Here is a 14805-nt window from a genome sequence, read left to right on the forward strand (position 1 = left end):
AAGCAATGATCACATTAAAACCTTTATGTTCAGGAAGCTATGGCTCTTTCAGACAATGGTGCAATTAGGAAAATGGTATTGAGTTATACTAGAATTTCAAAGATATATTACTTACTAAAATTGAATAGCATATAAAGTAATTATATATGAGTTTAGGGTAGCAGACTTTGTCTATTGTTAGCAGAATATGCAAATGATCAGGCTGAAAGTGTTAACTAAGAAGCAAGTCCCAATGTGTTTAAAGGGGCTTACTCCAGGTAAGTGTATTTAGGACTGCAACCTTACTGTGTGTATTAAAAAGTTTGCTGTTACTTAATTTTATGAGGTATATGGTGTTCTGTACAATAAGGCTGAGATAATAAGTTTTGTTTTTGTTTACAACAGCACTAATAGTTTCCCCCTCCCTTTTTTTTGGGGGGGGGGGCTTATTTTAGTCCTGTATTCCCAGTAGCAAAACCCAAAATAGATTCCTTAGATTATAGGAGTTTACAGCTGTATTTCTCACTGCACACACACATATTTTAAAGCTATATTTATTTTCAGGGAATGACTAACAATATAAAAAATAACCAAGAAACCTACCCAATCCTCTAAGTTCAAATCACCAATAGGCCCTTTAAACAAAATAAGGGCAGATCACAAGCAAGTCAAAGTAGTCTTAACAAATGAATAAACACATATTCAAAAATGTTTACTGGGCTGCTTAGGACAGACCACAATGTAAACTTCATTATCTAACAGAAAATGTTATCGAAACCTGATAGACTGATTTAGCCACAGTCCACTTTAATTTAACTAATGTGCTTTCCCCTCACTAAAACAATTCAATTCAAACAATCTTTTTATACATCATTCCACAGTACGTTCTTTTATTAACAGACCACACAGCAAAATAATATGTGGAAAGTGACACTTGCTTTCGAAGTTCGTGAAACAGCGGGGAATTAGATTTGATGGGGGAAATAAATACACACCGAGGCATCAATGTTGCTCCAGCTCCAAAGCTGCCTGGAAGTCTAGCATTCGCACAACACATGCAAGAGTATGTGAGCAGCTCCTAATCAGGCACGTCCAAAAGGTGCTCTTTACATGCCCCGAGGCACGTCCCAGGGCACTGAACATGGAACTCTTCACGTGGTCAAAGGCACTGAACAGGGAACTCTTCACATGTTCAAAGGCACAAAACAAGGAACTCTTCACATGCTCAAAGGCACCGAACAAGGAACTCTTCACATGCTCAAAGGCACAAAACAAGGAACTCTTCAAGTGCTCAAAGGCACTGAACAGGAAACTCTTCACATGCCCCAAGGCACTGAACAGGGAACTCTTCACATGCCCCAAGGCACTGAACAGGGAACTCTTCACATGCCCCAAGGCACTGAACAGGGAACTCTTCACATGCCCCAAGGCACTGAACAGGGAACTCTTCACATGTCTCAAGGCACTGAACAGGGAACTCTTCACATGCCCCAAGGCACTGAACAGGGAACTCTTCACATGTCTCAAGGCACTGAACAGGGAACTCTTCACATGCTCAAAGGCACCGAACAAGGAACTCTTCACATGCCCCAAGGCACCGAACAGGGCACTCTTCACATGCTCAAAGGCACTGAACAGGGAACTCTTCACATGCCCCAAGGCACGTTTCAGGGCACCGGACTGAATTCAGAAGCCTACCACAAGCCCCCCGGGTTCGCTCCCTACCTGCTGGAGGGCCCCGCAGTTGGCGCAGGCCGTGGCCGCCTCCGCCGCGATCCCCGCTGCGGCCGCCGCGGGCGGGGTCTCCCCGGGCATCATGGTTGCCGCCTTCGCCCATCCGTCGCCGGTCACCGACCAGCCTCGGGCGGCAGCGGCACGAGTGACGGAATCCGGATGCAGAAGCAAGGAAGGTCCTCTCCGGGCGCCCCGCGACGCGACGCCCAGCGGGAAAGGTCCCCACCACCCGCGTCCTGGTGGAAAAGCTGTCCATGGCGCTGCCTAACAAAAACGATATATGAATATATTTTTTAGGCTTTTCCAGGGACAGAACGACAATGGTTCTCTCAGCCTCTGCAGCCACTCGCTGAACGGACTCTGCCCTTAGATGCTCCGCTGTGAAGGGGTTTCTGTCCTCGGACAAGGCACTAGGAAAGGTCAGGCGGGAAACCATGGCGACGACTTCCCTCGTTGCCAAGGAGCCGGCAAGGGAGCGGCCTACAAATCCCAACATGCCGCGCGCGACTCTCGCTTTTTTTTTTTTTTTTTTTTTTTGACCGGGGTGCCAAAGTTTGGGGACGGGATCGCCGGCAGGCCAAAAAGGTAAAGAAAGGAGAGTGGCTGATTTCCTTAAGAATGGATCGATTTGTTCTTCTTGCAGTCCATGGGACTCTCAAGAGTCTCCTCCAGCACCATAATTCAAAAGCATCCATTCTTTGGCGATCAGCCTTCTTTATGGTCCAGCTCTCATTTCCATACATCACTACTGGGAAAACCATGGCTTTAACTATACGGACCTTTGTTGGCAAGGTGATGTCTTTGCTTTTAAGATGCTGTCTAGGTTTGTCATTGCTTTTCTCCCAAGAAGCACGTGTCTTTTAATTTCGTGGCTGCTGTCACCACCCGCAGTGATCATGGAACCCAAAAAAGTAAAATCTCTCCCTGCCTCCATTTCTTTCCCTTCTATTTGCCAGGAGGTGATGGGACCACTGGCCATGATCTTCTTTTTTTGATGTTGAGCTTCAGACCATATTTTGCACTCTCCTCTTTCACCCTCATTAAAAGGTTCTTTAATTCCTCCTCACTTTCTGCCGTCAAGGTTGTGTCATCTGCATATCTGAGGTTGTTGATATTTCTTCCGGCAATCTTAATTCCGGCTTGGGATTCATCCAGCCCAGCCTTTCGCATGATGAATTCTGCATATAAGTTAAATAAGCAGGGAGACAATATTCAGCCTTGCCGTACTCCTTTCCCAATTTTCAACTAATTTGTTGTTCCATATCCAGTTCTAACTGTAGCTTCTTGTCCCACATACAGATTTCTCAGGAGACAGATGAGGTGATCAGGCACTCCCATTTCTTTAAGAACTTGCCATAGTTTGCTGTGGTCGACACAGTCAAAAGTTCTAGTGCTTTGTTAAAGAGAAAGTACCTGTTGCTCACAAGCCCCTATAGTACAGACTCCACAGCAAGGAGAGGGGCTGTCTTTGAGCATGTGAAGAGCTCCCTCTTCAGTGCCTTGGGGCGTGTGAGGAGTTCCATGTTCAGTGCCTTTGTTCATGAAGCTATTTGTGGATACATTCCTTATACCGTAGAACAGCATATGCTACATGAGAACGCAAGTGGTGGCTGATACCCCAAAGATTACCGACGTTTCTGTTAAGCTGTGGGTGAACATATCAGACGACAAAGCGATTCTTCAAACAGCTCTTCTTTATTCACAGGCCAGAACAGAACTGAACTGAAGGGTTCAGCCAGCCTGCTTATATAGAGCTCCACTAGAACGCAACAATAACCATTTTCTGTAGCTATCCAATCACTGAACGTCACTTTCGATCCCTTATTTGCATATGTGGACCTGAACTATCTACAGTATCCCCCTGCTGGCCCAAGGTGAGAACTTCAGTACATAACAGTTTCTTTCCCCTTTCTGGGCTCTGCGCCCAGCCCCCCAAGCTCACAGATAAGGTACCATCCAAGCAGGCCAATTTGTGGGTATCAACGTGAGCTGTGTATGAGCTCAATGCTGCAGCTACTGCTGCCCATTAAGAATGGCGTCATCTTGGAGGGGCCACTAGGGGCGCATCGGAAGATGGCTGACAATAACACCTCTCCGACCCACACGAGGTAATTAGGAGGCTGTGATGGGAGTAAATAGCCTCCCTACCCCCCAAAGGTTATGGGGGGGCTGCCCTTGTGTAGTGAAGTTATCATTGTTAGAAAAATCATTCCTTGGTCAAGTGAAAGAATGTGGCCTTGTGGGTACTTTGTCAGCCATAAGGACCCTGGGAAAGGGAGTTGTGTATCTTTAAAACCCAGACTTTCTGGCTCCTTGCCATGAGAGGTTTATGGGAGGAAAGGGGTCCTTGATTAATAGAAGGTTTGACACCTGGGCTGGTGGTAAGAATCTCTTCCTCCTTCCCGGAGGTTGTTTGTTTTCAAATTGCTGAGAATTGGGGATCTGGTTAATTTCCACAGGTGGGAGGAAGATCCTTTGATTAAGGGTTCAAACCTAAAACTGACCCAGCTGCAAAAGAATGAGCTGATCAAACTAAGACTCTTGATTGGCCAAAAGTTACGACGCAAAGTCAGAATTGTGGATAAAAGATCAAGGGATGTTTTGTTCGAGGCTCTATGCCATTGCTCTGCAACTCGCAAAGATGCCCGGCTGTAACTTCCATCGTTAGCAGCCGTTTCGTCCTTTTGAAATGGAAATCCTCAAACAGCTCCATTTCGCAACAGCTTGAAAGGACTCTCTCTGCTCTAAGTCTGTTCCTTTGTGGGTATGTAAAAGCTAGTTATAATGTACAACGTTGTTATTTTTATGTTTGTAAGACTCCTAAGATGTGCCTGTGGTTTTTCCACATGTTTTTGGTTTTTCTTTTAAAATAAACTTTTATAGTAGAACCTGTTGGTATTTGTGCCTTTTCCGGGGGAATAGCTAAATCCAAGCCTTCTGCTTAGTCACGCTTTACCGAGTGAACTTCTGCCTGCAAGCCTGTGGATGCAGCTTGTAAGGAGGGGGGGGATTGCCAGGTTAATTGGACACACTCTTCTCCCTGGATTGTGTCTCTGGGTTCCCCTGAAATAAAGGGAGTGGTGGCAGCCTTACCGGTGTGATTTCAGTCTGTGTTTGAGAAAAGTAAGTTCCCTCGCCAACCTACTCAAGAAACCTGAACTGGCCGGAGAGCAGAGTCAGGCGATGGAGGGGTAGTGTGGGCGAGTGGAACGTTACTACACCTTGCCTGCTGTGCCCTATACCACCCCCGAATTTGTGGGGATGGGGGCACTAGGCAGAATGCCCTCCTGTGGATCTCGGTGCTCCTGGACGCTGATCCGCGCTGCTAGCTGCAAGAACGTCAAAAGGAACAATTAGGAAGAAGCGAATGCACATATTTCAAGGAAGGAGGGGGAGTAAAGACTGCTAACTGAAGAGCTCTCTGATAAACAAGACGAGTCAGAGGAACAAGAATCAATCATGAGAAGATATGCCAAGATTCGGTATGGCAAAGGGACTGGATGGGGGAGGGGGAAAAAACTTGCCTTTCTTTCCTCTATGTGATTAAACAAGAATCCCCCTCCCTCACAAGTCAGAAATGCCGTTTTAATGACTTAAGCTGTGGATTTATGGCTGTGTGGAGATAAATTTTCTAACCAAAGCATGTTTTAAGAAAAGCGTGGAAAATTTAAGAGTTTTGGAATGACACAGTTAAAAATACCGTCGCCATGTTGGCAAGCTCTGTCGGAGGACTTGAGTCTGGGAGGAGGAAAAGAGCTGTTTTTATATTGTGGGTGAGACTCCTCAGTGGGACTTAAGAACGACAAATCCTGAGATTAATGATGGAAAGAGCGATGTTATTTATGAAAGTGATGATATATGGAAACCATCTCGATATGAGGATTGGACGAACGGAAAAATCCACACAGGATATAATTGGTGTTTATCTGCTTAAGGAGATTATCAGAAGAGATCATAAAGAAAAAAATAAAAAAATATACGAACAAGATGAGATGTGGAAACAGCAAGATAAGACTGGATAGAATTATGAACTTTATTTGGACTGATTTGGATATTAACGCAGTAGCAAGAAGATGATCAGAATCCCCCCTCCGGAACTTGAAATATGGGTCCCCTCAACAAAAATTTAAAATTCGGCTTTGCAATTCGGAATTTATGTGATGTGATTTGATTTGATTGGTTGGTTAATAAAAATTATTGAAAAAAAGAAAAAAAGAATGGCATCATCTTGAATATCAGCATGGCATACACAGCCGATCCTCCGTATGTCCCTGTTTTCCAGGGACAGTGCCTGATTTAGAGAAGCCGTCCCGGTTTCTGATTTGGTCCCCGATGTCCTCCTTTTCCTTAGGATGTCCCTATTTTCATTGGGACAAATGTTGGAGGTATGGAGCTCTCCGACCCCCGAGTCGTCTGAAGGCAATCCTGTATAGGGAAGGTGTTTTGTTTTTCTTAAAAAAGTTTAATGTTTTATTATGTTTCTATATATGCTGGAAGTGGCCCAAAGGGGCTGGGGCAATGCCGTCAGATGTGTGGAGAATAAATTGTAAAAATTTCATTGTGGAATGGGGCAAAGTTTCAACTTGACTTGAAACTTTTATTATATTTAGAATAAACTTTCCATGTGGGGATTATTTTTGCTAGACTTCAAAAAGCAGGCACACTGCTGTCTCCATCTTGCTTTTGCTTCTGAGACTACCCTCATATGTCAGTCATTTATCTGTCATGGAATCACACTGAATGTGTTAATTGATAGCACATTTCCATGTCTCTGTTGCACATAAACTTTTGGACTCTGATTATCTGAATGATTAAATGGAAGTAAGTTCCACTGAGTCCAGTGGAACTTACTACAAAGTACGGTAAGTATGCATAAGTATCTTGAATAGCATAGCTGCTATAAAGTCCGATCGTATGCATGTTTATTTAGAAGTCCCATTCTTTTCAACAGGATTTTACCGAAATAAATATGGATTAGACTGTATTGTAGCCTGGCAAAACTGGCCGGCAAGAGCAGGGAGGATTACATGAAGACAGGAATTCCTGTATCTGAATGGTGAGGCAAGACTTTGTACACCTGAGCTGGTGTGTATGTGTGCGCACACACACAATTTGGACTTCAATACAGGCAGCAAAATGTCTTAAGGTGGGATTTCAGCCAGGTATGTGCAACAACTGCAACTACACACAGTCTTCCAAAATCAAGCTACATGATAGTACTTATATTTAAAGCAACTCACTGTTTCCCAGCTGTGGGAAACCTTAGATCCTTCAGTTGTTGCTGAACAACAAATCCCACCAGCTTCATCAAGCATGGCCAATGTGTGCTGTAGTTCAGCATCATCTGGACTGCTAAAGGTTCCCCATGCTTGCTCTACAAATAATTATTAACAATAATCATATTTACTATCTCATATCCCATTCTTAGGGATGCGGGTGGTGCTGTGGGTAAAAGCCTCAGCGCCTAGGGCTTGCCGATCGAAAGGTCGGCGGTTTGAATCCCCGCAGTGGGGTGCGCTCCCGTTGCTCGGTCCCAGCGCCTGCCAACCTAGCAGTTCGAAAGCACCCCCGGGTGCAAGTAGATAAATAGGGACCGCTTACTGGCGGGAAGGTAAACGGCGTTTCCGTGTGCTGCGCTGGCTCGCCAGATGCAGCTTTGTCACGCTGGCCACGTGACCCGGAAGTGTCTCCGGACAGCGCTGGCCCCCGGCCTCTTAAGTGAGATGGGCGCACAACCCTAGAGTCTGTCAAGACTGGCCTGTACGAGCAGGGGTACCTTTATCCCATTCTTATGTCAATGAGCTCATGAATTTCTCATTTTCTATTCATAGTCAAAAGAAGTCTAGAAACTAGTCTGAAAGACCATGACTTGCCCAAGGCCACCTGATGAACTTTATGGCTTGGCAGGTCTGCTCAAACCAAGACCAAATATGGAACTACCTGTCAGCTTCATTTATTAAGTGTACGGATCACTTCCCGTAACGTAACGTCCCAAAGCGATTCACAAGAATAAAATACAATGAAACAGTAATAAATAAATAAGTGCTTAAGTAAATTAAAAAAACATAACAAGGGTGTCTCTGGACTTAAATTTGAGGCTCCTGCAACAACAACAAAATATTTAGAATATACTGGACCCCATTACATTTGTTTAAAAAGGGCTATCAAAGGTATTTAACTGTTGGAGATGTAATAGGGGTAATGTGGCTCCCGTCTGTGATTGGACTGAAGACTTATACAAATTCCAACATATGAACAACTTGCATATAAACACAGATTTGCCATGGACAAATTCAGTGATTTTTGGAATCCATTCTTACAAATACCGTAATAGGTTAAGATCTGGTGAAGTACAATAACAACATTGTAAAATATACAGTTTAGGATTCCCCCCAGTTTTATCTTCCTTTCTACACGGGGTTCTGTTTCTGTTTCTCTTTTTTGTTTGTGTCTCACCATGTTTAGTGCACATATTATGATGTACTTTTGAACTTTCAATCAAGATTTTTTTTTTCATCTGTTTGCAGGCAGATTGCTTTCCAGCTCTAAAAACAGCAGCCATTATAGAACTCCAGCAAAGCCAGTAACCCAGGAAGGAAAAGGTTAGCATACAAAACCCAGAGGACTACTGAATAGAGTAGGAAGGTATGGATGTTCTTCGACAAATCATTAGTCACAATAGGTATTGTTTGAAATAAAAACATCATTCTAGGCAAAACATTCATTTTTATTACTGAAATTTTGTCCAGCAATGACAATTTTAACTTGTCCCATCTTGACATATCTTTTTAAACTTCAACCCATGTTTTGACATAATTATTTTGGAACAATGTACTGTTCATATTTGTCATAGTACTTAACTTTTAACAGTATTTAATAGATAGTGATTCAAGGAAGGGGTGTCAGCTTATATCACAATCTTATATTAAGTTTATATTGAGCTTATCTGGTGCACAGGGGACATTTCAGTTGTTGAAGAGGATTATAAGACCATGTCCACCCTGGGCACCTTTGGAAATTACTACAAATTCTTCATGAAGTTCATCATCATAGCTGTCAACTTACAGATTTGAAAATAAGGGACCAGCAACCTCGAAAATAAGGGATCAGCAGCCAAAATAAGGGATCAACAATTACTTTGATAAAATACATATTTTGTTGCGTGCAAATGGCTTTAGATACCTATTAGGTCCATAAATTACCATATAGCATATATTCAACACAAAAAACAGCAACAATTTGTTGTTGACAAAGCACAGCTGGACATAGAAAGGGCCCCATTACCTTCAGTAGCTTATTTAAGGGACATCATCAATAAGGGACAGCAGCGGGACATGGCGCTGGGATAAGGGACTGTGCCGCCAAATAAGGGACGCTTGACAGCTATGTTCATCATGTCCACCCTGTGGATTATTGATTCCAGGTGGAGGTTGGATTAGGCTTAGGCAAAACCTGCAAGTTAATGAGTCAACGCAGAGCAGCATCTCCTTTCTATTCTGCAGCATCTCCTGCTAATCCACAATGACTATGAGGCCAGGTAAAGAAGGGAAACTGCTCTTGATTCACAAAAGGTGGTTCTGGAAGTATGTGGATAACAGTGACCCAGACCCCTCCAAAAAAAGTTTGCTGACCCCTGTTTTAAGATTAACCACCAGAAAAGGAAAATATTAATATTTTCAACTGATATTAACAACAAATAGCAACAAATAGTGATTGTTGCTATGAGGAAAGCAAAACCTGCAGATGGGGCCAATCTGTTTGCAGGCCAATTGCTTCCCGGTTCCAAAAACAGCAACCATTATAGAACCATAGCAGGGCCCACAAACACAGTACCCTAGGAAGCAAAAGGTCAACCTACAAAGCCCACAGTATTACTGAATAGGGTGGGAAAGGAGGGATGTTCTTCAGCCGACTGGGATTGGGCACAGCCAGCCTTTATAGGCTGGGGGCAGACTGGGGTGAAGCCCAGCCCACTTAGACTGGCTGTATTATTATTATTTAATTATCTTTATGTATGTTTATATATTTGTATTTTAATTCAATAAAAAAGAAAAGAAAAGATTAAGACAAGAAAGGGGGGGATACAATACAAGAATTTGCATTATTATACAATCGTTCATTGAATTTGTAAATAAAAGAAAATATTCAAAGATTACCTAAAAACATATTGTCCAAATAACAATCTCCTTGCAGAATTAAACTGATCCTTGTAAAATACAATGTGCAAATGTTAATTTGTTAGAGTACACAAAAACAAATTAGGGTAATAGAAGGCTGTGCGTTAAACGTAAATAACAATACAAGTACAATGGGAAGAATTGGAAGCCTTTTATTTAGCCTGGCTGTATTTGTCAGGAATCAAATAAATGGATGGTGGGAAAGCCTGCCAATCCAAGTGGCCGGCATAGGAATTCTCCAGCTGCCAGCCACCTAGTTGCAGCCCAGCACCAGTCTGGGTAAGCTGCCATTCTCTCTGGCCACCTCCTTGTTGGTATTTTGTGGGAGGGATTCAAGTGTGCACAGGAGATTTAGGTTGGTGCAGTTAAAGTGGATTAAAGTGCTCAGTCATTCAGATTGCTCTATAGAGTCCAGATATAATCTAACTTCTGCATAAGCTTTGTGCAAGCAAATCAAGATGAATGCCCAACAAATAGTATGTCAACTCACTGATTCCTACTCAAGTTGTTGACTATGCCTCCTGTCGAAGAACAATCTTCATCCGCTCTTCTTTTTTTAACATATGACCAAGTCCACTCTGTAGCTCCTTGGTCTTTTCCTGGTTGCCTTGGTGAGGACCACCAACTCTTGATTCCAGTTGTAGTTTGGATTTGGCTTAGGCACTGGAGGCCTGGAAGAGGGCTGGCACATGATTACTGGATTACTGGAGCCTAGAATTACTGGATCCGCCCAAGACACAGGTCTACACGGATGACTATGACTTCTGTCAAAGAACAATCTTCATCTGCTCTTCTTTTTTAATAGATGACCATGTCTACTCTGTGGGTGCAGGGTCTTTCCCTGTTTGCCATAGTGTGCACCAATGCTGAGGGAAGAAAGAAATGTGACCATTATTACCAAGACGTTTTGATGGGAATGGATGATAAATCATTAAGGCGGCTCATAAAAAAACTTTTTTTTTTTAAAAAAAATGCCTGCTCCAAAGGTCTTAACTTACTACAATAGAGATTATATAGCTATATTTAAAATTTCATGCATATCAGTTTATATCTTGACCCTCCTGCACCGAACTGAAATTTCAGCCTTTGCGGCATAGGAAAACGGCCAAGTAAACAGTTATTTTCGTCACTTTATGAAAAATTCAGCTTTATTTTATGGTCTTGTTATTTCTTGCATCCATTCACCATTTACTCATCCCCTTGAACACATCCTGCTTCACCCTTTCCCCTTGGCTGCCCTTTGATGATGCTGACCCTCTCTCTTCCTTTGAAAACTAAGGGCTCAGCAACACTTATGGTATCTTTGGTCCCACTCTTTCAGGCAGAGCTCCGGGGCTCACGCTTTAACGCTCCATGTCAGAGCACTTTGCTGGGGGAAAAACACTTGTTAAAGCTGAATCAGTGCAAACATCCATTTGTGTTTTCCACTGATTGACATTTGCTTCAGTTGGGCTTTAAAGAGTGTGTTTTCAGAGGGAATGCTCCAGAGCAGACTTCCTCACACTCGCCCCCCCCAGATGTTTTGAGACTACAATTCCCACCCCACTGGTCCTGCTAGCTAGGGATCATGGGAGTTGTAGGCCAAAAACATCTGGAGGGCCGAGTTTGAGGAAGCCTGCTCCAGAGCTAGAAACAGGTGCTCAGACACAGAGCTTTAAATTGTGGGCTGTGCCAGGAAAGAGCGGAGGAAAGATGAATGTTGATAAACCCTAAATTATTCCAAGAAGACATTATAGAGAAGGAAACGGCTGGCATACGGGCTGCCGATTAATCCCTGGAGTCTGCTAGCCCTGTGTTTGGGCGCACAGTATCTTATGGTGCTGGCCATCTCCTCTGGATACCTCATTCAGGGACAGGGGTATTTAGCTGTCTACTGGAATGCTTCAGCAGGGCCTCCTGCACTTATCCTCAACCTGCATGTTTGTAAATAAGCTCAAATATTACAAAACACAAGTAAGTCTCCAGTGATTTCCTTCCAAAGGAAACCAAACCTGGGTAGGCACCACACCTGGGAACTTTCCACTGCTCAGAGAAGAGCAAATATATTGGGCTGCTGCAAACTTCCACTGAAGAAAGTCAGGAGTGTGAAACACAAGGATGGGGATGTATCTGTTTGGTCTACACGGGAATATGTGTCTGTTTGTCTATCTGCTTTGTGTGCGTGATGCTTCCCTCAGCTGGGGTGCTGCTCCGAGTTGGTTTTATTCAGAATATTTACACGACGTACAATGAGAAATGTTCTTGGGGTGGTTCACAACAATAAAATACCGAAATACCACTATTTAGCTGCCCTTTATGGGCACGGGAGTCAACCCCACGGAACTCGAGTCAAGGAAGAAGACGCGTGTCTGGCGGTCACCTGGTCTCTTTTGACATGGGCCCCGCATTCTTGCAGGTTGGGGTTGGCACAAAAGACACGTGTGCGCGCGCGCACGTGTGAATGAGTGAGCGAGCGCGGGGAAGGAATGTCGAAGTCGAGCTCGGCCCCGTCCCTTCGCCCTCTGACCCGGAGGATCCCCGGCCCTCCTCGCCAAGGAACACGCCGCCACCACGGCAAAGGAGGGCGGCCGGGCGGTCCTCTCGGAGCCTCGCCGCCCCTCAGCTCTGGCCTTGACGCGCGCGCGAAGCTCGGCAGCCGCCGCGCGGGCCTCGGTTCCAGGCGGGACCGTTAGAGCGGGCGGGCGGGCGCAGAGCGAAGCGTCGCCATGAAGCTGTTAGCGGCGGCGCTGCTGCTCCTCTTCGCCGCCGGCCTCGGTGAGTGAGGGCGGGCTCCCTCACGCGCGCGCCCCGTTTAGGGACCCGGACTGGACAAGCCCAAGCTGCGGCCCTCAGGCGCTGTTGGACTACAACTTCCATCATCCCTGTCCTCTGGGCCCGCTCGCTAGGGGATGATGGGAGTTGTAGTCCAGAAACACCTGGAGACCCCAGGTTGAGAAAGGCCCGAGCACCTCGTTGTCTATCATAAAATGAACACGCTGCCCGATGGTTTAAAAACCCTCAACGCGGTTTACAAAAAGATAAAAGCATTGAGAAGAAATCACAACCATGCTTTAAAACATAACAAAAGTTAAAATACTAAAACGGGTTGCCTCAGCTTTCTAAGTGTCTCTGAGCAGGGAACGCTTTGCGCAGGCGCCTGCTTGATCTCAAGTGGCAGAGAGTTCCCAAGGGCAGGTGCTGCCACACGAAACGATCAGGCGCTGAGCAATAAGTAGGGCAGGTATTGCAGGTAAACGGGTCCCTATCTGAAGATAGTATGTGGAAGTTCAGTGTTCAAAGTATTCCATATATATTCTCAGCCATCCTTAAAACAGCACAGAAAACTGGTCTACTATTACCATTATAACACTATCTGAAGAAGTGTGCATGCACATGATAGCTCATACCAAGAACAAACATACTTGGTCTTTAAGGTGCTACTGGACAATTTTATTATTATATAAATATATTTCTACTCCGTCAGACCAAGCCGGCTACCTACCTGAATCTGGGTCCCTATTTGTTAAGGGCTTTACCTTGATCTTGGCCAGTGCCAATCTCTGAGTGCAGACACTCCATGCTGACCAGGCCTCCCTCCTTCAGCAATCGTGCTGCAGAATTCTGCCCTAACTGCATCTTCCAGCTCAGTCCCAAGGGAAGCCGCACACAGAACACATAGGCATCCTAACAGAGATGGGTACAGCAGATGGTTTAAGGCAGATGTGGGTATCCAGTTGTCAGCTTACTATCTAGGAAGAGGGGTCAACCTCAGTGTGGAGGAAATGTCCTTTAAAATCTATCTCTGCCTTGAAACATAGGAACCTAGGAAGCTGCCTTAACTGAGTCAAACCATTGGTCCATGTAGCTCAGTATTGTCAACACTGACTGGCAGCTTTCAACAAAAAATTAAAAATACATTAAAACTTCAGTCATTTAAATCTTCCCTAAACAGGGCTGACTTCAAATGTCTTCTAAACATCAGAGGGTAGTTTATTATTTTGACATCAGGTGGGAGAGTGTTCAGATATACTGGGCCGAGGCCATTTAGGGCTTTAAAGGTCAGCACCAACACTTTTAATTGTGCTCAGAAACGTACTGGGAGCCAATGTAGGTATTTCAGGACCAGTATGATGTGGTCTTGGCAGTCACTCCCATTCACCAGTCTAGGTGCTGTCTTCTGGATTTGTTGTAGTTTCCAGGTCACCCTCAAAGGTAGCCCCACGTAGAGCATGTTGCAGAAGTCCAAGCAGGAGATAACTAGAGCATTCACCATTCTGGCAGGGCAGTCCGCGGGCAGGTAGGGTCTCAGCCTGCGTACCAGGTGGAGCTGCCCTGGACACAGAATTGACCTGCACCTCCATGGACAGCAGTGAGTCCAAAATTACTCCAGGGCTGCGCATCTGCTCCTTCAGGGGCACAGTTGCTCCATTCTGCAACCCCGTCGAAACCGGGCCCCTTGGTTTACTGAGGAGCTCTGGAAAATGAAGTGGGATCTCAGACAGCTAGAGCGAGTATGGCGACGGACTCGTTACGGAGCCTCAAGAACATTGTATAGGACGCTTATGAAAGCCTATGAGATGGCTATGAAAGCTGCTAAGAAATCTTACTTTGCAGCTTCCATTGCATCCGCTAGCTCTCGCCCGGCACAACTTTTTAGAATAATTAGGTCAATAACGTCCTTAGGAGGACAACCAAATTTAAGCACAAATTCGACCCACAGCTGTGAGGCATTCGCGAGCTTTTTTGCTGAGAAAGTCCTGTTGCTCCGCCGTGACCTCCCTGCCAATTTAGATACAGTGACTGAACTGGAGGCTCCTCGACTGACTTCAGGTCCAGTGTTGGACCATTTCGATCGGATACTCCCTACTGATGTGGATAGATTCCTCCAAGTTGGTAGGCCCACCACCTGCCTCCTTGATCCGTGCCCGTCTTGGCT

The 14805-nt window shown here is 44.9% G+C and overlaps 2 protein-coding genes across 3 annotated transcripts in view; one reads left to right on the forward strand and one right to left on the reverse strand.

The window, feature by feature from the left end:
• Nucleotides 1-1854, reverse strand: part of ICE1 (interactor of little elongation complex ELL subunit 1) — a 43086-nt gene extending 41232 nt beyond the window's left edge. The window contains exon 1 of one of the 2 annotated variants that reach the window (XM_081206125.1): nt 1705-1849. In XM_081206125.1, coding sequence (XP_081062251.1) covers nt 1705-1797 — 93 coding nt within the window. In that variant the 5' untranslated portion in view covers nt 1798-1849. Of the gene's footprint in view, nt 1-1704 lie in introns of both variants that reach the window. The other variant, XM_081206127.1, reaches the window with a different exon arrangement.
• Nucleotides 1855-2717: 863 nt separating this feature from the next.
• Nucleotides 2718-14805, forward strand: part of LOC308593913 (uncharacterized protein) — a 31388-nt gene continuing 19300 nt past the window's right edge. Inside the window, exon 1 of the transcript XR_014011078.1 lies at nt 2718-3587. The gene's annotated coding sequence lies outside the window, so the exon portion shown is untranslated. The remainder of the gene's footprint in view (nt 3588-14805) is intronic.

The sequence above is a fragment of the Podarcis bocagei genome (genome assembly GCF_964188305.1).
Source record: "Podarcis bocagei genome assembly, chromosome: 8".
Taxonomy (NCBI): domain Eukaryota; kingdom Metazoa; phylum Chordata; class Lepidosauria; order Squamata; family Lacertidae; genus Podarcis; species Podarcis bocagei.